A 20,481-nucleotide genomic window follows, 5' to 3' on the forward strand; every position below is an offset into this window, starting at 1 on the left:
ATTGGACATAGCTGAAATGACTCAACAATAACAAACACTAGCAGTATTATTATAGTATACTAGTCACAAAATCAGGGAGACCTGGGCTAAAGTCTAGATTCTGATATGTAATTATAATAATAGCATATTATATAAAGCTTTAAAGTTTTCAAAGCACAGTATTATTTCACATATAGTAGTGTGTTTCCAGAGTAGAACAGAATAATTGCTCCATATGTGTAAAATCCTAGACTGGACATTGGAATTAAAAAGAATAAAAATAGCCCAGTTCCTGCCTTCAAGTGGCCTGAAATCTATGAAGGTAAGATTAGAAATGAGTGGTAGATGTTTTTCCTATCACCTTCTACCCTGTTGTATATAAAAAAGGTGATAGGGAAAACATGATAAGGCAAAATTTGAAAAGAATTCTGGGTTTGGGGTTAAGCTTATCTGTTAGCTATGTGATCTTGAACATATCCCTTGCTTTCTTTCAGTCTACTTTCTTATTTGTCAATTATGGAGAATAGCATTGTACCATCTAATTCAGGGGTAGAGAATCTTTTTTCTTCCAAGGGCCAATCGGATATTTATAACATCATTTGAAGGCCATCCAAAATTATAACTTCAAGAACACAAGTAGTGGGAAATTGTTATACCTAGCTTTCAGTTCATCATCACTTGTGCTTGCCTTGACAGGGCCAGACCAGATGATTTCATGGGACTTATTCACCCCATGAATCAGACATTCTCAACCCCAATCTAATTCATGAAAATGTTATGAGAATTAAATGAAATAAAATATTAAATACTTAGACTTAAACAGGAGGCTAGGTGGTACAGTGGAAATCTTCCCTTTACTTATTAGTTGTGTGACCCAGGAGAAGACACTTAATCTTTCTCAAACTCAGTTTCCTTATATGAAAAAAGAGAATGATAATAATAGCATTTACTTCACAGAATTCTTTTAAGGATCAGATGAGATAACGTGTAAAATGTGCAAATCTTAAAGCATTTTGTAAATGCGAGTTGGGGCAGCTAGATGGTACAGTATATAGAGTACAGGGCTTGGAATCAGAAGAAACATCTTCCTAATATTCAAATATGTTCACATATTTCAAATAAGTGCGTGACCCTGGGCAAGTCATTTAACCCTGTTTAAGCCTCAGTTTCCGCATATGTAAAATGAATTTAGGAAAGAAATGTCAAATTTTTCCAGTATCTTCACCAAGAAAACCCAAATGAGGTTATGAAGAATGAGACATGACTGAAACAACAGATACTAGCTATTATTATATTATTATAGAAACCTAGCCTCAGAGTGAGGTCAAACTCTGATACATAATAGAAATAATAGTAATAATTAGCATTTATATACCATTTTAAGGTTTGCAAAGCACAAAATATCTCATTTGATCCTCACAACAACTCTGAGAAATAGTTTCTATTTTCACTCCTGTTTTATTGATGAGTAGCCTATAGAAATTAAATGACTTGCAGACTCTAGGCCCGGAGCTTTATATACTGGGGCATCTAGCTCTCTCAAAAATCAATCATTAATCAATAAGCATTTCTTAAACATTTACTATATTTCAGAAAAGGCAAAAACAATCTCTGATCTCAAGAAGTTCATGTTATAATAGACAACATGTAAATAACTACATATAAATGAGATATACACAGGGTGAATGAGAGATAAGCCCAAAGGGAAGTCAGCAGTTGAGGCTGAGAGGAATGGAGTGGGAGAAGCCTCTTGCAGAAGATGAAATGTAAGCTAAGTCTCTAAGGAAGTCAGAAAGTGGAGATGAAGAGGGAGATACATCTAGGTATGGGGGATAGCCAAAGTAAAAACAGAGTAGGCAAATAGTTTCCTGTTTAAGAAATAGCTAGAAAAGGAGCAGGAGATCATTGTATATTTCAACAACAATATGATGATCAATTCTGATGGATGTGGCCATTTTCAACAATGAGATGAACCAAATCAGTTCCAACAGATCAGTAATGAACTGAACCAGCTACACCCAGCAAAAAAACTGTTTGGACATGTATCCATATATTGTATTTAATTTATACTTTAACATATTTAACATGTATTGGTCAACCTTCCATGGGGGGATGGGGGGATTAGAACAAAAGGTTTGGCAATTGTCAGTGTTGTAAAGTTACCCATGCATATATCTGGTAAATAAAAACTATTAAAATAAATAAATAAACGAAATAGCTAGAAAGCCAAGTTTTTCTGACTTGTAGAGATGGAGGGGGGAAAAAGCTTAAACCTGGAAAGGGAGGCAGAGGCTAGGTTGTAATGGGTTTTAAGAACCAAACAGAGAAATTTGATACTGCATAAGAGGCAATCACTGGAGATTAATGACTAGTTAGTGATGTGTTATGCACTTTGAAGATTATTTAGGCAACTGAGTGGAAGATAAACTGAAGTAGGAGATGACTGAAAGCAGGAAGACCAGTCAGAAGGCTACTGCAATAGTAGCAAATCTAAGTGTGAGGAAGTGAGAGCTTGCACCCATGCAGTGACTGTGTGAATGAAGAGAAGGGGGCATATACTAGAGATGTCCCTAGGGTAATAATGATGGACTAGGTAACAGATTGGATATGTAAGTACAAGAAAGGAGTCACTCAAAATCTCAGAGTGCAGATGAAGAGCAGCCATTGCTGTCCTGCTAGTGCCTCACTGCTGCCCCCTGCAGTCTGTAGAGAAAGCTCCATAATACCATCCAGCCCCCACCCCCCAAAAAATTAGCAGACTGCAATATTTTTGGTTAGTTTGTTTTCTTTTACTTTTCTTTGACAAAATGAGCAAAAAATTAAAACGGACTCTAACTATTGATAGCTTTTACACTGATAGAGAGCAGACTTTAAACCCTGAGGAAACTAAAAACAGACTGTCTCCAGATGAATCCCAAAGGGAGATATGATCAGGTCCTCAACACACAAGACTCTCATAGAAGAAATTTAAAAGGCTCTCACAAGAAATCTAGAAGAAAAATGGGAAAAGGAAAGAGAAGCTTGGCAAGAAAGTCTGGATAAGTCATCCTACTCACTTAAAGATAGAGTGGATAAAGAAATCAAATACTTGAAAAACAGAATTAGTAAGTTGGAAAAACAAAATAGCTCTCTAAAAAATAAAATTGGCGAAATGGAAAAAAAATTCCATAGAACAAAACAACTCAAAAACTCAATTGGAAAATTAGAAAAAAGATATTTTAAAAGTGAGTGAATAAAATAATTCATTAAAAATCAGAATTGAACACAGAATTAAATGACTTAAGGAGACACCAAGCATCAGCCAAGCAAAACCAAAAAAATGAAACAATGGAAAAAAATATCAAATACCTTCTTCGGAAAATAACAGGCCTGGAAAATAGATCTAGGAGAGATAATCTGAGAATTATTGGACTTCCTGAAAAATATGATGAAAAAAAGAACTGAAAAAATAGAACACTATTTTCCAGGAAATTATCAAAGAGAACTGCCCAGATATTATAGAAACAGAGGGTAAAATAGACATTGAAAGAATTCATCAATCTCCTACTGAAAGGGATCCTAAAATCAAAACATCAAGAAATATAGTGGCCAAATTTCAAAATTATCACATGAAAGAAAAAATATTGCAAGCTGCTAGAAAAAAATCACAATAAGAGCCACAATAAGAATAACTCAGGATCTAGCAGCATCCACATTAAAGGATTGAAGGGCCTGGAATCTGATATTCTGAAAGGCAAAAGAACTTGGAATGCAGCCAGAACTAACTTGCACAGCCAAAATGAGCATTTTTCCAGGGAAGAAAATGGACATTCAATGAAATAAGTGAATTTCATCTATTTCTGATGAAAAAAACAGAACTAAACAAAAACTTTGATCTACAAATATAGAACTCAAGAGAAAACTAAAAAGGTAAAAAGAAATCTTGGGAACTATATTTCTGCTATAAAGATATATAAAGAAAACATTTATAATTTGTTCTAGAAACTAGAGATGGAAAGGAAATTTTACCAGAAAAAGGGTAAAGTGAGGGTACTACATCTCATGAAGAGGCAAAGGATACCTATTAATATCTGAGAGAAAAATGGAGGGGGATGAATGTAGTGTGTATCTTATTCTCATTAGAATTGGCTTAAAGAGAAAAATCTTACACATATTTGATTTATAATGAAATTTCTTCCACCTCATTGAAAAGTGGGAGGCGAAAAGTGAAAAGAAAAGGAGTAAGCTAAGCAGAAGGGAATACAGAAATTGTGAGGAAAAGGGGTAAGAAAGGGGGAGGAACTCTAACTTGGGGGAGGGATACTAAAAAGGGAGGGCTGTGAGAAGCAAGTGATGCTCACAAGTTTAATACAGGGGAGGGAGGTAAGAGGAAAGGAAAGAAGAAAAGCATAAAGAGGAAGCAGTTAGCAGACTGAATTAAAATCCAGAATCCTACAATATGTTCTTTACAGAAAACATGCTTGAAGCAGGGCGCTATATACAGAGTAAAGGTAAAAGTTTGGAGCAGAATCTACTATGCTTCAGGTGAAGTCAAAAAAGGAGGTGTAGCCATCCTGATCTCAGATCAAGCAAAAGCAAAAATTGATCTAATTAAAAGAGATAAGGAAGGGCACTATATCTTGCTAAAGGGTAGCATAGATAATGAAGCAATATCAATATTAAACATATATGCACCATAGATGTAGCATCTAAATTCTTAAAAGAAAAATTAAGAGAGCTGCAAGAAGAAATAGACAGCAAAACTGTAATAGTGGGAAATCTCAACCTTGCACTTTCAGAATTAGATAAATCAAATCACAAAATAAATAAGAAGTCAAAGAGGTAAATAGAATACTAGAAAAGTTAAATATGATAGATCTTTGGAGAAAACTAAATGGAGACTGAAAGGAGTACGCTTTCTTCTCATCAGTTCATAGAACCTATACAAAAAGTGACTATATATTAGGACATAAAAACCTCACATTCAAATGCAGTAAGGCAGAAATAGTAAATGCATCATTTTCAGACCACGATGCAATGAAAATTACATTCAATAAAAAGCCAGGGGAAAATAGACCAAAAAATAATTGAAAACTAAATAATCTCATATTAAAGAATAATTGGGTTAAACAGCAAATCATAGACATAATTAATAACTTCACCCAAGAAAATGACAATAATGAGACGTCATATCAAAATGTGTGGGATGCAGCCAAAGTGGTAATAAGGTGAAATTCTATATCTCTAGAGGCCTACTTGCATAAAATAGAGAAAGAGAAGGTCAGTGAATTGGGCTTGCAACTAAAAATGCTAGAAAAGGAACAAATTAAAAACATCCAGTCAAACACTAAACTTGAAATTCTAAAAATAAAAGGTGAGATTAATAAAAGTGAAAGTAAAAAAACTAATGAATTAATAAAACTAAGAGTTGATTCTATGAAAAAAAAAACAAAATAAACGCTTAGTAAATCTGATTTTAAAAAGGAAAGAGGAAAATCAAATTGTTAGTCTTAAAAATGAAAAGGGATAATTCACCACCAATGAAGAGGAAATTAGAGTAATAATTAGAAGTTACTTTGCCCAGCTTTATGCCAATAAATTCAGTAACTTAATTGAAATGGAAGAATACCTTCAAAAATATAGTTTGACCAGATTAAGAGAGGAAGAAGTAAATTGGTTAAACAGTCCCATCTTAGAAAAAGAAATAGAACAAGCTATTAATCAACGCCCTAAGAAAAAAATCCCCAGGACCAGATGGATTTACATGTGAATTCTACCAAACATTAAAAGAACAATTAACTCCAATTAACTCCAAATAAACTATTTGAAAAAATTGAAGGAGTCTTACCAAATTCACTTTATGACACAGACATGGTACTGATACCTAAACCAGGTAGGTTGAAAACGGAGAAAGAAAATTATAGACCAATCTCCCTAATAAATATTGATGCTAAAATCTCAAATAAAATATTAGCAGAAAGATTACAGAAAATCATCCCCAGGATAATACACCATGACCAAGTAGGATTTATACCAGGAATGCAGGGCTGGTTCAATGTTAGGAAATCTATTAGCATAATTGACTATATCAATAACCAAATTAACAAAAACCATATGATTATCTCAATAGATGCATAAAAAGCATTTGATAAAATCCAACATCCATTCTTAATAAAAACACTTGAGAGTATAGAAATAAATGGACTTTTCCTTAAAATATTTTTCAGGAGCATATATTTAAAAGCTTCAGTAAGCATCATATGAATTTGAGATAAACTGGAACCTTTCCCAGTAAGATCAGGAGTGAAACAAGGTTGCCCATTATTCATTCATTATTATTCAATATTGTATTAGAATCGCTAGCTTCAGCAATAAGAATTGAGAAAGAGATTAAAGGAATTAGAGTAGGTAATGAGGAAACCAAATTATCACTTTTTGCAGATGATATATTGGTATGCTTAGAGAATCCCAGAGATTCTACTAAAAAGCTATTAGAAATAATTCACAACTTTAGCAAAGTTGCAGGATACAAAATAAATCCACATAAATCCTCAGCATTTTTATACATCACCAACAAAATCCAACAGTAAGAGATACAAAGAGAAATTCCATTCAAAATAATGTATTGATAACATAAAATATTTGGGATTCTATCTACCAAAGGAAAGTCAGGAATTATGTGAGCAAAATTACAAAACACTTTCCACACAAATAAAGTCAGACTTAAATAATTGGAAAAATATTAAGTGCTCTTGGATAGGCCAAGTGAATATAATAAAGATGACAATACTTCCTAAACTAATCTATTTATTTGAGTGCTATGCCAATCAGACTCCCAAGAAACTATTTTAATGAACTAGAAAAAATAACAACAAAATTCATATGGAAGAATAAAAGGTCGAGAATTTCAAGGGAATTAATGAAAAAAAATCAAATGAAGGTGACTTAGATATACCTTATCTAAAACTATATTATAAAGCAGCAGTCACCAAAGCCATTTGGTATTGGCTAAGAAATAGATTAGTTGATCAGTGGAATAGATCAAGATCACAGGATAAAATAGTCAACTATAGCAATCTAGTGTTTGACAAACCCAAAGATCCCAACTTTTGGGATAAGAATTCATTATTTGACAAAAACTTCTGGGAAAACTAGAAATTAGTATGGCAGAAATTAGGCATGGACCCATACTTAATACCACATACCAAGATAAGATCAAAATGGAAAATAAGAGAATATTAAGAAAGTTAAAAGACTTTAAGGGAATTAAGACTTTAAGTTTATGGCCAGAAAATATAATTTTATTGTTTTAAGTTCTTTATTTTTAATATTCACTTTTATTGAAGTTTTTATTTTCAAAACATATGCAAGGATAATTTTTTCAACATTGACCTTTGAAAAATCTTGTGTTTCATTTTTTCTCCCCCTTCTTCAACTCCCTCTCCTAAATGATATATAATCCAATATATGTTAAACATGATTAAAATACATAACATTAATTTTTTAAAGTTGAGTTTTGAATTCTCTCTCTCCCTCCCTCCCATGCCTTCCCAACTCACTGTGAAGGTAAGAAATATGATATCAAGTATATATGTGAAATTAAGCAAAACAGTTCCATATTAGGCATGTTACAAAAGAAAAAAAAAAAGAAAAGAAAGAAAAAAAAATAAAAAAAGTGATGCTTCATTCTGTATTTAGACTTTATTAGTTCTTTTCCAGGAGGTGGATAGCATTTTTCATTATAAGTCCTTCAGAACTGTTTGGGATCATTGTTATTGCTGAAAATAACTTTTCATTGTTATTATGGTACAGTATTGCTGTTGCTATGTACAGTGTTTTTCTAATTTTGTCCATTTCACTGTTCATGACTTCATAAAACATCTTCTTAGGTTTTTCTAAAACCAGATTATTTATCATTTCTTAGATCCCAAAAATACTCCATCACAATTATGTACCACAATTTGTTCAGTCATTCCTCAACTGATGATTCCTTCAATTTCCAATTTTTTTGCCACTACAAAAAGAGTTGATATAAATATTTTTGTATATTTAGGAATTTCCCTGTCCCCTCCCCCCTCCCTTTTTTTTTTTTTAACTCTTTGATATACTAATAGTGTTATTCCTAAGTCAAAGGATATGCATGGTTTTATAACCTGTTTATTTCTCTCCCGAATAGGTGGATCAGTTTACAATTCTACCAGCAGTTAATTAATGATCCAATTTTTCCATATTCCCTCAGATTTTTGTCAAATTCTTTTTCTGTAATTTTAACCAATCTGATAAATGTGAGGTATAAGGTGATATCTCAAACTTGTTTTGATTTGCATTTCTCTAATCAATAATGATTTAGAGCATTTTTCATGACTATAGCTTTGATCTCTGAAAACTGCCTGTTCATATCCTTTGACCATTTATTAACTGAAGACTCATTCTTATAAATTTGATTTATTTCTCTTATATTTGAGAAGAGACCTTTATCAGAGAAATTTCCTATAAAAATTTCCCCTTTGTTTCCTGCTTTCCTTCTAGTCTTAGCTCCATTGGTTTTCTTTGTGCGAAATCTTTTAAGTTTAATATAATCTAAATTATTCTTTTTATATCCTGTGATCCTCTTTCTTATTTGGTCATTTTTCCCTTATTCATAAATCTGATAGGTAAAATTTTTCCATGCTCCCTTAATTTGCTTATATCACCCCTTTAGGTCTAAATTCCGTAACCATGTTTTCCTTGGCAGTGTGTGAAATGTTTACACATTCTTAGTTCCTGACAACCTGTTTTCTCATTTTCTCAGAAATTTTTGTCATATGTTGAGTTCTTTGCCCCAAATCTTGAATATTTTAGTTTGTCAAACTAGATTATTATGATCATGTATTATTGTCTATCTAATCTATTCTACTGATCCACTACTCTATTTTTGAGTCAATTCCAGATTGTTTTGTGATTACCACTTTATAATACAGTTTGAAATCTGGCTATCTTCTTTCATATTTTTTTTTCATCAATTCCCTTGATAGTCTTGATTTTTTGTTCTTCAAGATGAATTTTATTATTTTTTCTAGCTCCAAAAAATAATTTTTAGTAGTTTGATAGTATGGCATTGAATAAGATAATTCATTTAGAATTGTCATTTTTATAACATCATCTCTACTTAACCATCAATAATTAACATTTGCTTGCTTGATATGTCTTTGTAGTTCCTTGTTTTGTCTTGGCAGGTAGATTTCCAAATTTTTTCTATGGTCTCTGGTTATTTAAAATGGAATTTCTCTATCTTTTCCTGCTAAACTTGTTGGTAATATATTGAAAATCTGGTGATTTATATGATTTTATTTTGTATCCTGCAACTACAGGATTATTAATTATTGCTTCATCTAGGTTTTAGTTAATTTTCCAGGATTCTCTGTATATACATCACATTATTTGCAAAGAGCAATAGTTCTTATTGACTTCTAATACCTTCAATTTCTTTTTTTTTTTTTTTTGATCATTGCTATGGCAATATTTAATGATAGTTGTGATAAAGGGAAGGGTATTCTTTCTTCATCCTGATCTTACTGAAAAGACTTCAAGCTTTTCTCTATTACAGATAATGCTTGTAGACAGTTTTAGATTCATCGTTTTAAGAAAAGGCTTTTTTATTGTTTTGAATAATAATAAGTGTCAAAAACTTTTTCTGCATCTATTTTTTTTTCCCTGAGGCTGGGGTTAAGTGACTTCCCCAGGATCACACAGCAAAGAAGTGTTAAGTGTCTGAGATCAGATTTGAACTCTGGTCCTCCTGAATTCAAGGCTGGTGCTCTTTCCACTGCGCCACCTAGCTTCCCCTTTCTGCATCTATTGAGATATTTTTAAAATTTCTATTAGTTTTGTTAATGATATGGTCAATTATGTTGCTAGTTTTCCTTACTGATCCTGCATTCTTGCTATAAATCTTACCTGATTATAATCTATTATTTATATGATATCTTGCTATAATTTCCCTGGTACTATTTTAAATTTTTGCATTGAGATTCGTTAGAAAAATTGGTTTATAGTTTTGTTTCTCTGTTTCCGCTGTTCTGGTTTAGGTGCCAAAATCACCTTTGGGCCATAAAAGTCATTTGTTAGAGCTCCTTTGCCTATTTTTCCAAATGGTTCAGGCTTTTTATAACTCTCAGTAGGAATAAAGATTATAGGAGCCTTGGTATGGAGATCTATACTACGGGATAGTTTTGCGTAGTATAAGTATGTTATTCATTCTTTTCTGACTCTTTGTGTGATCCCAATAGGGATTTCATAGCAAAGACACTGAAGTGAGTCGCTCTTCCCTTCTCCAAGGGATTCAGGAGGAGGTTAGACGAGTTGCCTAGGATCCCACAGCCACCAAGTGTTGGAGGATGCATTTGAATTCAGGCCTTTCTGACTCCAGGCCCACTGAACCATCTAGCTGCCTCCGTAGTACAGATGCAATGTAGCATACCTTCGCAACAAGAAGAGTCAAAAGGCCTCAACCAAGTATTTACCGACCTCCCTCTGTGTGGTCTGTGCAAGGTTCTGGAAATACAAATACAAAATATGGGGGGGGGGGGGGGGGAATCTCTTTTCTGCAAGCAGTTTACATCCTAGGGAAGGGGGGAGGGGCGGGACAGTGGAATCTAATCAGCATAAATATAAAATGGATACACACAAAGTAAATGAAGGGCCCTGATAAAGAGTACGAAGTTGGAAACACTCATTTGACTCAATTCCAACATGGTTTCAGTTATTTACTAGCTGAGTAACCCGGACAAGTCAGTTAACCTGGTTTGCCTCAGTTTCCTTATCTGTAAAATGAACTGGAAAAGGAAATGACAAACCGCTTTCATAACTCTGCCAAGAAAACTCCGAATCGGGCCAAATGAGAACCACGAATAAGTTAAAAATAGGCCGGAGGAAGGGCACTCGCTATTGGGGCGCGGGTGGTGGGGAGCGGCGTATAACAAGGTGGGGAGTGGCGTATAGCAAGGTGGGGAGTGTACAGGGAAAGGTTTGCGTTGGTTGCTTCAAAACACTCTTGTACCGGTGGCTTTGGACAAACCTCTTTATTTCAGAGTTTGGGTTGCCATCCCACCTAGCCCCCGCTTCAGGCTCCGCCCCCACTTCAGCCCCGCCCCCATCTCGCCGAGCTCTCGAGGTCTCAACTGGGTCAGCCCATCCCTCCTCCCAGGACGCCAGCTCTCCCCAGGTCTGCAGCGCCGACGCGTGCCGCCTGAGGACGCTGTGGCGGGAGGCCCACACTCGGAGCAAACGGCCAGGGCCCGCCTCTTCCGGCGTTCTTCGGGCCGTTTTCCCAGCACTCCCCGCGAGGCCCCCTGCTTTTGAGGTCACCTTTCTAAGCTTGTGGCCTAACACTGATCTCTGCTGCAGACCCAGGCCCCCACGCGCGGTCCTTTGCAGAAAGCAGCCACGGTGAGAGACATCCCCACTCGGGTCGGCGCTTCCTGGGGCGTCCGGGCCCGGGAGAGGGGCGGCGGTCCTTGGGCCTCCCTGGGCTCCGGAGAAGGGAAAGAACGGGACGAGCACGTCCGGGGGAGGTCGCTGGGCCGGCCCGCACTTAGGGAGGCCATTCCCAGGGTCTGGGAGGGGGTGGCGGGTACCGAGAATCGTTACAAGTACTCTTGTGGTCTTCACAAACCACTGTACAAAGTAGGCGCTACAATCGTCCCCATCTTACAGATGAGGAAAAAGGAGGCAGGCGGATCTGTCCGAGGTCTCCCGGCCGTCAGGTATTTCTAGACGCGACTTGAACTCATTGCCCTTTAAGTTCAAGGGGCTTTGATTGTGACGAGGGAGTAGGCTGCTGGAAGGAAAGAGCAAAGAAGTGAATAGGGAAGAGTGGAGGTGGGGTTTAAGGCAGAGGGTACCAGGGAAAGCTTTGGGGCGCCGGGATAGGAAGAGGAAAGCAAAATGAGGCGAAGAGAGGAAGGTCTTGAAAGGATCAGCAGGGAAGAGCTTAGAGGTACTTTAAATCTACCTTTACCCAGCCTGAAACAGTAACTTGTGTGTCCTCAGATTTATCCCCATCAGAAAGTTGAGCCTTTACTTTCCAGAAAGAGTCTAAAGTCCAGAGAAGCTGAGACAGGCTCTCAAGGTTACATAGAGGATTAGAGAATCACCTGGGACTGCAATCCGTGTTTTGTTTTAATGGCTTCTTTTCTTTCCAAATACGTGCAAAGGTAGTTTTCAGCATTTACCTTTGCATTCCAGATTTTTCTTCCAACTTCCTTCCTCAAGGCACCAGGCAAATACAGTATAGGTTAAACATATGCAGTTCTTCTAACTGTATTTCCATATTTGTTATGCTGCACAAGAAAAATCAGATCAAAGGGGAAAAAGAAAAAAAAAAACCTAAGCAAACCAAACAAAAAAAGGTGAAAATATTATACTTTGATGCACAATCAGTCTCCATAATTCTCTCTGATTGTAGATGGCTCTTTCCATCATGTCTGTTGGAAGTACCTTGAATCACTTCATACAAACCATATTTTTCAAGTATTACGTCTTTCACCCATCCAGAAGCAGTGTAGTAATGTTTGACTTCCATCCGTTTCTTCCATGGTTCACCTGGTAGAGTGGAAAGATACTGTCACAGGAATGCGTTTACATCTCACTTCTGAAACTTACTAACCTTATTGGACTGCATGACCTTGGAGACCACTTCTAACTTCAACTCTAATTCTAGGACTGACTTTTTTCCGCTAATAATGATAGACACAAACACAGAAGGTCCATCTAGTATTGAGTTTTTTGAGAAGCGGTGTAAGATGGAGATTGCCCCATCATGTAGCATTTTTAACTAAATGTATACTTCTAGATGGATTTATGGAAGGATATCTATTTGAGTTCCAAATTTTTTACTCCCTTCCTCTCCTCTCTCCAAGATAGCAAAAAATTTGATGTAGATTATATATATACAATCTTTTTAAGCATGTTTTTCATTTTAATCATGTAAGGAAAGAAATGAGAATAAAGGGAGAAAACCACGAGAAAGAAAAAGCAAAAGCTGAAAATAGAGTTCTTTAATCTGCATTCAGTCTCAGTAGTTCTTTCTCTGGTTGCAGATGTCTTTTTCCATCCCCAGTCTATTGCACTTGTCTTGGATCAGGAAGGATATATTCAAGAATCATAAAAGTTGAGATATGAACTGTAGTATATGGTAGTAAAGGAATAACTAAATTGATCAAACAAGGTATCTCATAATATCTCCCAGGATTTCTCCTTTAATTTGGAAGACCAAAGTTTTAATCCTTGCCCTCCCATTTACTGTCTTTGTAGTATCCTTCAAGGCATGCTGTATCTGCCACTTTTTCCAGGAAGCCTTTGTAGACTCCATTGTCTCCTTCCTTCAACTGCCTTGCATTTTCAAACCATGTCATCCCAATAGAATATAAGAATATGTCCTCTTTTAGAGGTTTTTTGGTCTTAGCATCCCTAGTTTCCAGACATTCCATTTGGACTCTGGAAGTTCTAGGCAAATCACTTAAGCTCTGTGGGGCTCCGTTTTCTTATTTCTGAAATTGTGTGGTGGTTTGGGGAGATAAAGTGATGGTTCCTTTCTGCTTTCTACCTTTCTAAGGAATTCTTCCTAAATGAATAGATTTGTGACCTTGGTAAAGTCACTTCTTTGGATCTTTGTTTCTTCATTTACATGAAGGGATTGGACCTTCCAGATCTAAATCCTCCAAAGATCCCTTATCACCTGATCTTTTGTGTTAAAGACTGCTAAAGGCAAATAAATATATCTGGATAAGGTCACACAGGCCTGGTTTGAGCCCAGGTCCTTTAGCTTCAAATCCAGTGTTCTTTCCACTTCATCTCTAAAGCTATGTAAAAAACATAGGAAGCTTTAGTATAAGTTAGAAGGATCAGTTTTGTATTCCTGAAGTGTGTAAGAATACTTAAAGGTTTCTGTACATTTAAGCAAATTCCTTCCTTCCTAAATTAAGATTGTGCATATAAAAACTTAGTTTGTTGGGAGGGCCAAGAGGTGCTAAAATGACCCTGGGAATTGAAATGAGTTAAGGTTATTTTATAGCCCTGACACACAATTACATCCTGTGAAGAACAGTGAGGAATGAGAGGTTTATTAGGGAGTATAATAGGTAATTTCAGACATCTGAAAGACTGTCTCCTGGAAGGATTAATTTATGCTATATGAAAATGTAGCATGGTATGATGGAAAGAATAGTAGACTAACTGAAGACCTGTGATCCAGTCCCTGCTATACACTATTTGGAGACTCAGTTTTCCCATTGGTAATATTGGGGGGTAAAGGACACTTGAGCAGAGATAATTGTTTAGGAAAAAGCAATTTGTTCTATAAAGCTCTGTGTCAGATATATTGTCTCCAAAAGGTAGAAATAGGAACAGTATTTAGAAGAAGGGAATTGTAGCAAGTCAACAAACATGATGATATCTAAGAGGAATGGCTAATACTTTGCTCATGCAACTGTGAGGTTGTTGGGGTGAGTATTCCATTTTTACAGATTAGGTCACTGAGGCTTAAAGAAGTTCAGTGACTTTTGGGTGGACGGTGGAACCTAGGTCTCCCAAATCTAGATCAAGGGTTTATTACTTTATCATCCTGCTCAATGAAAGGCAGAAAATAATGGGAGAATTTGCAGCATGTTTTATAGTAGCCATCAGCAGCATATTCTCCAACAGACATAAGTATTCCAAATGGGGTTTTTCAGTACCAAAAGAGCTTATTTATAATTTCTAAGGAGAGGGGGTTTTTGTTTGTTTTTGCTACTCTTTGCTTGCCCCACCCGTTACCTCTGCTCTTCATAAAATGTCTTGTGTTGGAAAATTATCCCTCCAGCTACACCACCTCCACCATTAGTTTGGCAAGCAGTCTGATAAAAGCAATATAAGCAATTGGATTAAAGTAATTAATACTAAAATAAGTGGCACTAGATGGTGTTTATTTGCATTTTTTAAATTGAGTTTCTTTAACGAATCTCAGTGGTGGACTATCTGGGGGATATGAATGAATATATAAATGGGAAAATATTAATAGCTTACTAGTGAGGGAACTTCTAAGTTAGAGGTACAAATATAAACAGGGAAGATAATCAGTGCCGTCAAGGATCTTACTTGTAATTGGGGGGAAATTAACAACAGGAAAGTGGTGGCCAGGGATAATGAAGGCCAGAGGACAAATGATTGATTCATCTTTTCCAGCACTGGTAGTATTGGTTTGATTACTGTTGTCAGAGCTAGAGTGGGAAGAGGGGAGAGGAGAGGATGATTACATTTCTACCAAGATGGCATGGAGATAGCTATGCAGTGGTGATGGGCCTAAAACCAGCAAGGTATAGTAGAATACTAAAAACTCATACCTGGAAATTGGAGAGGAGTTGGAGAAGTGAAGTTCCTGTTTGTTGGTTGAAGTATTGGGAGAATAAGTAACATGGTATAGATATGACGTAGAAATGATATCTTTGTTTATTATCCTTACCCCGTGTCTGATAACAAGAGACACTCAGCATTATAGAGCCATAAAATGTCATATCTTACAGGAATCTTAAGTGTCTAATCTAATCCCCTAATTTTACAGTGAGGAACCTGAGGCAGAAGTCATTGACTAAAATCATACTCTGAGTTGAGATGGCTGAGTTTCTGACCTATGATAACTTCTCTTATCAATTTGCTCCTAAAAAGTATTAATTAAAACTATAAAATCAAAAAAATAACTGGATTATGTATCCAAAACATACATAAAAACTTCCCCAAATAAAAAAAATGTGTAATCTTAGATTGCCTTAGTAAAAAGATTTTCATTTACAGTGAAAGTATTCCTAGCATTTAGACCTGAAAAAGGATCTTAGAGGGTTTTTACATCTTTCAGTTTTATAAAGGAAGAAATTGAAGATATAGAACTTGATCCAGATCATACAAAGTTTACCAGAATAGAGAACCCAGATTCCCTTCCTGTACTTTCCCTGGTCAGACCATAATCCAAACTGTTTTAAGCAGGATTCATGCTCTAGTTAAGGTTTAGACTAAATCTCAGTGATCTGTTCTTTCTGGTTCTGGAATACTATGTATGATTCTGTGAAACAGCAATATACTGATATGGATGCTATTGAAAATTCAGAGGAAGGAACAATGGGGTGAACAGAGAATTTTTCATGAAAGAAGCAGAGCTCAACTAGGCTCTTCTGAAAGAATGGAAAGGATTTGGAACTCTGAAAGCATGGTATTGGGTGAATGGGAACAAGTGAGAAAGCCTATGAGAAGCCTCAATAAATATTTTTTGGATGAATAATAATCTGAACTTTCAGGATTGTAGAATGCCTAAATTTACTGTTACTATTAATTTTCAGATGTTACAGAGCTTAATAAAAAATGTTTGGACTCCAATGAAACCCTACTATACCAAGGTTTACCAGGAAATCTGGGTAGGAGTGGGTGTCATGTGGTATATTGTTTACAAGATCAGAAGTGCTGGTAAGTTGCATTATGTTTGGTTCTTGAGAGAAAAGAAGGGAGAAAAGATTCCTATTGGGATCAGGGATTGTCATAACTAATTCCCCATACAAATATTAATTTTAGTAATTTGTTTTAGATTTCAAATAGGGTAATGTTTAGCATATTGGACAGCTGTATCTGTCTTAAACATTTTGTTAGGAAATATCTTGCTTTGGAACCCTATATATATAATTGAGAGTAAGGAAGACATAAATCTTTTAAAATACAAAATTTTGAAAACATTGTTTATAGCTTTTTCAGGTTTTCCTGTTTTGAAGCTCTTTTGGGAAACCTAAATGAATGAGATTGTAGAAACCATCAGTAGTAATTTTTTGTATTACATTAGGTAATAAAGAGCTCAACCAGATATCACAAGAAATAATAATTGAGCTATATGTCTAAGGTATTAAGTTATGAAATATTGTTACTTAATTGGGACTAATGGATAAAAAATTAGCTAATAATTAGACTAATAATATGTTCTTTTAATTTTTAGATAAAAAAAGCAAAGCTTTGAAAGGTAAGTCTTTTGGGGAAGGGAATAGGATAGTGATTAATTCCTTTTCTGTAAAAGCATCTGATTCATTGTTTTCAAAATATAAATGGCATGCATACATATATATATAATGGAAAAGGAATATTTCAGAATATCATATTTTAATTACAAGTGTAGTTAAAGTAAAGCAGAATTCTCAAAGCAATTTTTGCTCTTTAATGCCCTAAATATTTTCATTGAAATTGTTGAAGATGCAACAGTGGGGTGTGCTTGATAACAGTGGGGGGTGGGAGGTAGATGTGCAATTCAAACCACTAATTTAACCATACTGTCACTTTTAAATAAACTATTGATAATAAAGTATATTTAATTCTAAACTGGGTGGTGAAATTAATCCCATTTTTTTAGAGCCAAGTCCTGAATATTTTCTTCTTTTCCATAATAATTTTCCAACACAAAAAAAAGTTATAATTGAATTCTGAACAAAATATTTGCTTTAATAGCAAAAAGGGACAGAGAAACTTTACAGAGGAATTAGATAAGTTGAAATGGTTTTACTTAGTTATGATTTTCATTACCCTGGATATCTCACATACATTTATATGGAAAATTTTTTTTAACAATCTATTTTGTATTGTTTTCTAAATTATAATATAATTTCTATTGTATTTCTTGTTTCCAAAACTTCAGGTTCAACTGCACCAGCTCATGGACATCATTAACTGGATTTATCTTATGATAAAGTGAAACATCAGTCTGGCTGTAAATTTGAGCATTTCGTAATAGAAGAAAGAATATAAGGACTTCCCATCTTTTAGGCATTTGTTCATACTATGAAATAAAGTCACATATACATATTTACATGGTAATTACTGTGTTCCAATCCAATTAAAATATCCCTTTTTTGTTTATCTGTCTCTCACAACTTTGCATTTGTTTTATAATACATCTGGTGGATTAATTGTAATTACCTCTAAGATAAAATGACTAAAAATTTTTTGAAACTATCAAATTTTTGCAAGTCTAGAGGAGCTGAGTGGTAATAAATATCTTGACTTGTTTAAAATTTGGTAATGGAGTTCATCTCAGGACTTAATAAAAGTTTGATCTTTAAAGATTTGAGGAGAGGGAGGAATTTATTAGAAAATATGTTTAACTGGTCAAGCAGAAAACAACCATAAACCCCAAGATCTAATAAAGAATAACAAATCATCTCCCCTTTTGCTCCAATTTTTTACCTGACCCTGTAATTCCCTTCAGTTCTCTCTCTTCTCTCCCCACCCCAATACACACACACACACATATATAAATAATCTGTTTAACTTATCCCTTAGCTAATATAGGAGAAATTTTGGAGTGAAAGTTATGTCATTATGTCATGCAGGATTATCTGATTATTTCTTTTCCTTTCATGGACTGAGTACAGTACTCTACTTCCTCACTAGATAACAATCTTTTTATATGAAAAATATTTATTGAAGATTTTATTCTCATTGTTCATTTTCTACTATATCCCCTTACATAGTCCCCTCCCAAATTGTGACAGGAAAACAAAACTAACAAATACAACTGTTAGCTATCAATATATTGCAACTTTGTAAAAAAAAAATTTTTCAAAGAACTCCCCTTTCCCTCCTGTTTTCTCCGTTGCAAGAGCAAAAAAAGCAAAACAAAATTGATCATTGGCCATTTTTTTTAAAGCATCTCTTGAGTCTTTAGAAATTGTTCCTCCTGTCATTCAAGTTCCAAGATTTTGCTTTTAAAATACAATATCTGCCTTGCTACCCCAACTTTCCTCAGTTGCACATATAAGAAAAACATCACTCCTTACACATGTATAGTCAAAACAAATTTCCATATAATCATGGATAAACACATGTTTGAAATCATGTATTCTGAGTCCATCTCCAGCAGGAGTTGGATATCATATTTGTTCTCTGGAATATTGTTCACATTTGTGCATTATAACTTGTTTATTCAATATCTAGTTACGAGCATTCACTTAAGATTGTCAAGTTATTGGTCCTTTGAAAAGAACTATAAGTGTTTTTGCACATCCTTAGAGTTGTTTTGCTCAGGAATAATAACCTCCCATAATCTAACTTTTGATTCCCGCCTTCTCCCCTTTTCTAATTTCATTGTTGAGTGAAAAGTTTTTTCTGTATCGAACAATAACTCTTTTCCTTCCTTTGACCAATTCAAATGAGAACTGAGGTTCAAGTGTCCATAGCTCCTCCACGCTTATTTATATAGATGTCTACTTTCATACCCTCATTTTGTGTGGTGTTTCCCTAACCATTTTTTCCGTCAAAACAGCTACACCTAGATGTCTTTGTACTGTACCCCTATTAACCCTAATGATGAGGATCAGAAGGGATATGTAACATTTATTAGTATTTTATTGCTGTTCACATTTCATGTTTCTCTTCATTCCTTTGCCTTTAGAAAGTTCATATGCGTCTAATCTTTCCATAAGGAATGCTTGGAAATCATTTTTCATTTAAGGTCTATTTTCCCCTTTGTAGCATTATTCTCTTCATACAGCAAGTTCTAGTGTCCTTGACAACTGCCCACATCTACCAAGATGAGAAAACTATAATTCCCTGATTCTCTGGAACTAACATGGGCCATTGCATTTAATTTGAATTTAGTTCCATTTATATTTTTGTAGTCATTTTCCTCTGGTTCTGATTTCTTTGTTCCATGTCCAAAATTTTTCAAAAATGAATGTTGAAAACTATCTCTTCATATAATTGGAAAAATACTATAAAGAAGAGTGCATGATTTTCATCAACACAAAATTTTTCATAAATTGTCAATAGAGACAATAGACTTCATCTAGTTCATTAAGTATCTCACAGAAAGCAACGTCCTTCAGGCTTTCTGTTTTTATGTTAAAATACAAGTTACAAGTTCCAAATCATCAATTTCTATATTATGATTGTTCATCCCATTTTCACAGAGAGGGAGGGAAATTCCTTTTTTTCAGTGAATAGTTTTGAGAGGATATCCCCTCATCTTTGACACTAACTCAAAACTTCCCCAAGAAGGATTTTTGCTACCATTTACTATTATTACTACATATATAAATATATATATTTACTACTATTAGCAAAAAATGCCATTATTTACTACCATTATCTATACCTGTACCTATATCATTAACTATACTACCATTATCTATACATATATGTATGTATGTACATATATATACATACACACGTATAAATTATGTATATGTTTACTATTATTAATAAACACTATTATTTACTACCATCTCACAGCATGGGCCAAAGAATTCTAAGAGTCTCTGAAACCCTTTCAGAGGGTGTACAAATTTAAAATTAGTTTTTATTTCCAATATGGTAAGTATAAATGTAACCCACATAAACAAAACTTTGAAAAGATCCTCTAATATAAAGATACTGAGAGCAAAGGCTTGAGAACCACTAACTTAATACTATAGCAATTTTTGAAAATATCCTGTATTCCATGATAGGTTTTGAACATTTTTATTAAAGGAAATATTTAGTTTT

The 20,481-nt window shown here is 34.8% G+C and overlaps 1 protein-coding gene across 1 annotated transcript; it reads left to right on the plus strand.

Annotated features, from left to right (window-relative positions):
* The first annotated feature begins 11,159 nt into the window (after positions 1 to 11,159).
* Positions 11,160 to 17,856, plus strand: ATP5MJ (ATP synthase membrane subunit j). Its single transcript, XM_074291061.1, has 4 exons — positions 11,160 to 11,385; positions 16,305 to 16,428; positions 16,946 to 16,969; positions 17,636 to 17,856. The coding sequence occupies exons 2-4, from the start codon at positions 16,305 to 16,307 to the stop codon at positions 17,665 to 17,667; spliced, it is 180 nt and encodes a 59-aa protein (XP_074147162.1). The 5' UTR covers positions 11,160 to 11,385; the 3' UTR covers positions 17,668 to 17,856.
* The last annotated feature ends 2,625 nt before the right edge of the window (positions 17,857 to 20,481 follow it).

This window comes from Sminthopsis crassicaudata, chromosome 2, assembly GCF_048593235.1.
Source record: "Sminthopsis crassicaudata isolate SCR6 chromosome 2, ASM4859323v1, whole genome shotgun sequence".
In the NCBI taxonomy this organism is placed as follows: domain Eukaryota; kingdom Metazoa; phylum Chordata; class Mammalia; order Dasyuromorphia; family Dasyuridae; genus Sminthopsis; species Sminthopsis crassicaudata.

Excerpts from the sequence above, each read along its gene's own strand:
- ATP5MJ (XM_074291061.1), top strand. The coding sequence starts at position 16,305 with ATGTTACAGAGCTTAATAAAAAATGTTTGGACTCCAATGAAACCCTAC. Across the intron at positions 16,429-16,945 it reads TTACAAGATCAGAAGTGCTG|ATAAAAAAAGCAAAGCTTTG; the intron begins GTAAGTTGCATT and ends TTTAATTTTTAG. Across the intron at positions 16,970-17,635 it reads AAAAAGCAAAGCTTTGAAAG|GTTCAACTGCACCAGCTCAT; the intron begins GTAAGTCTTTTG and ends CCAAAACTTCAG.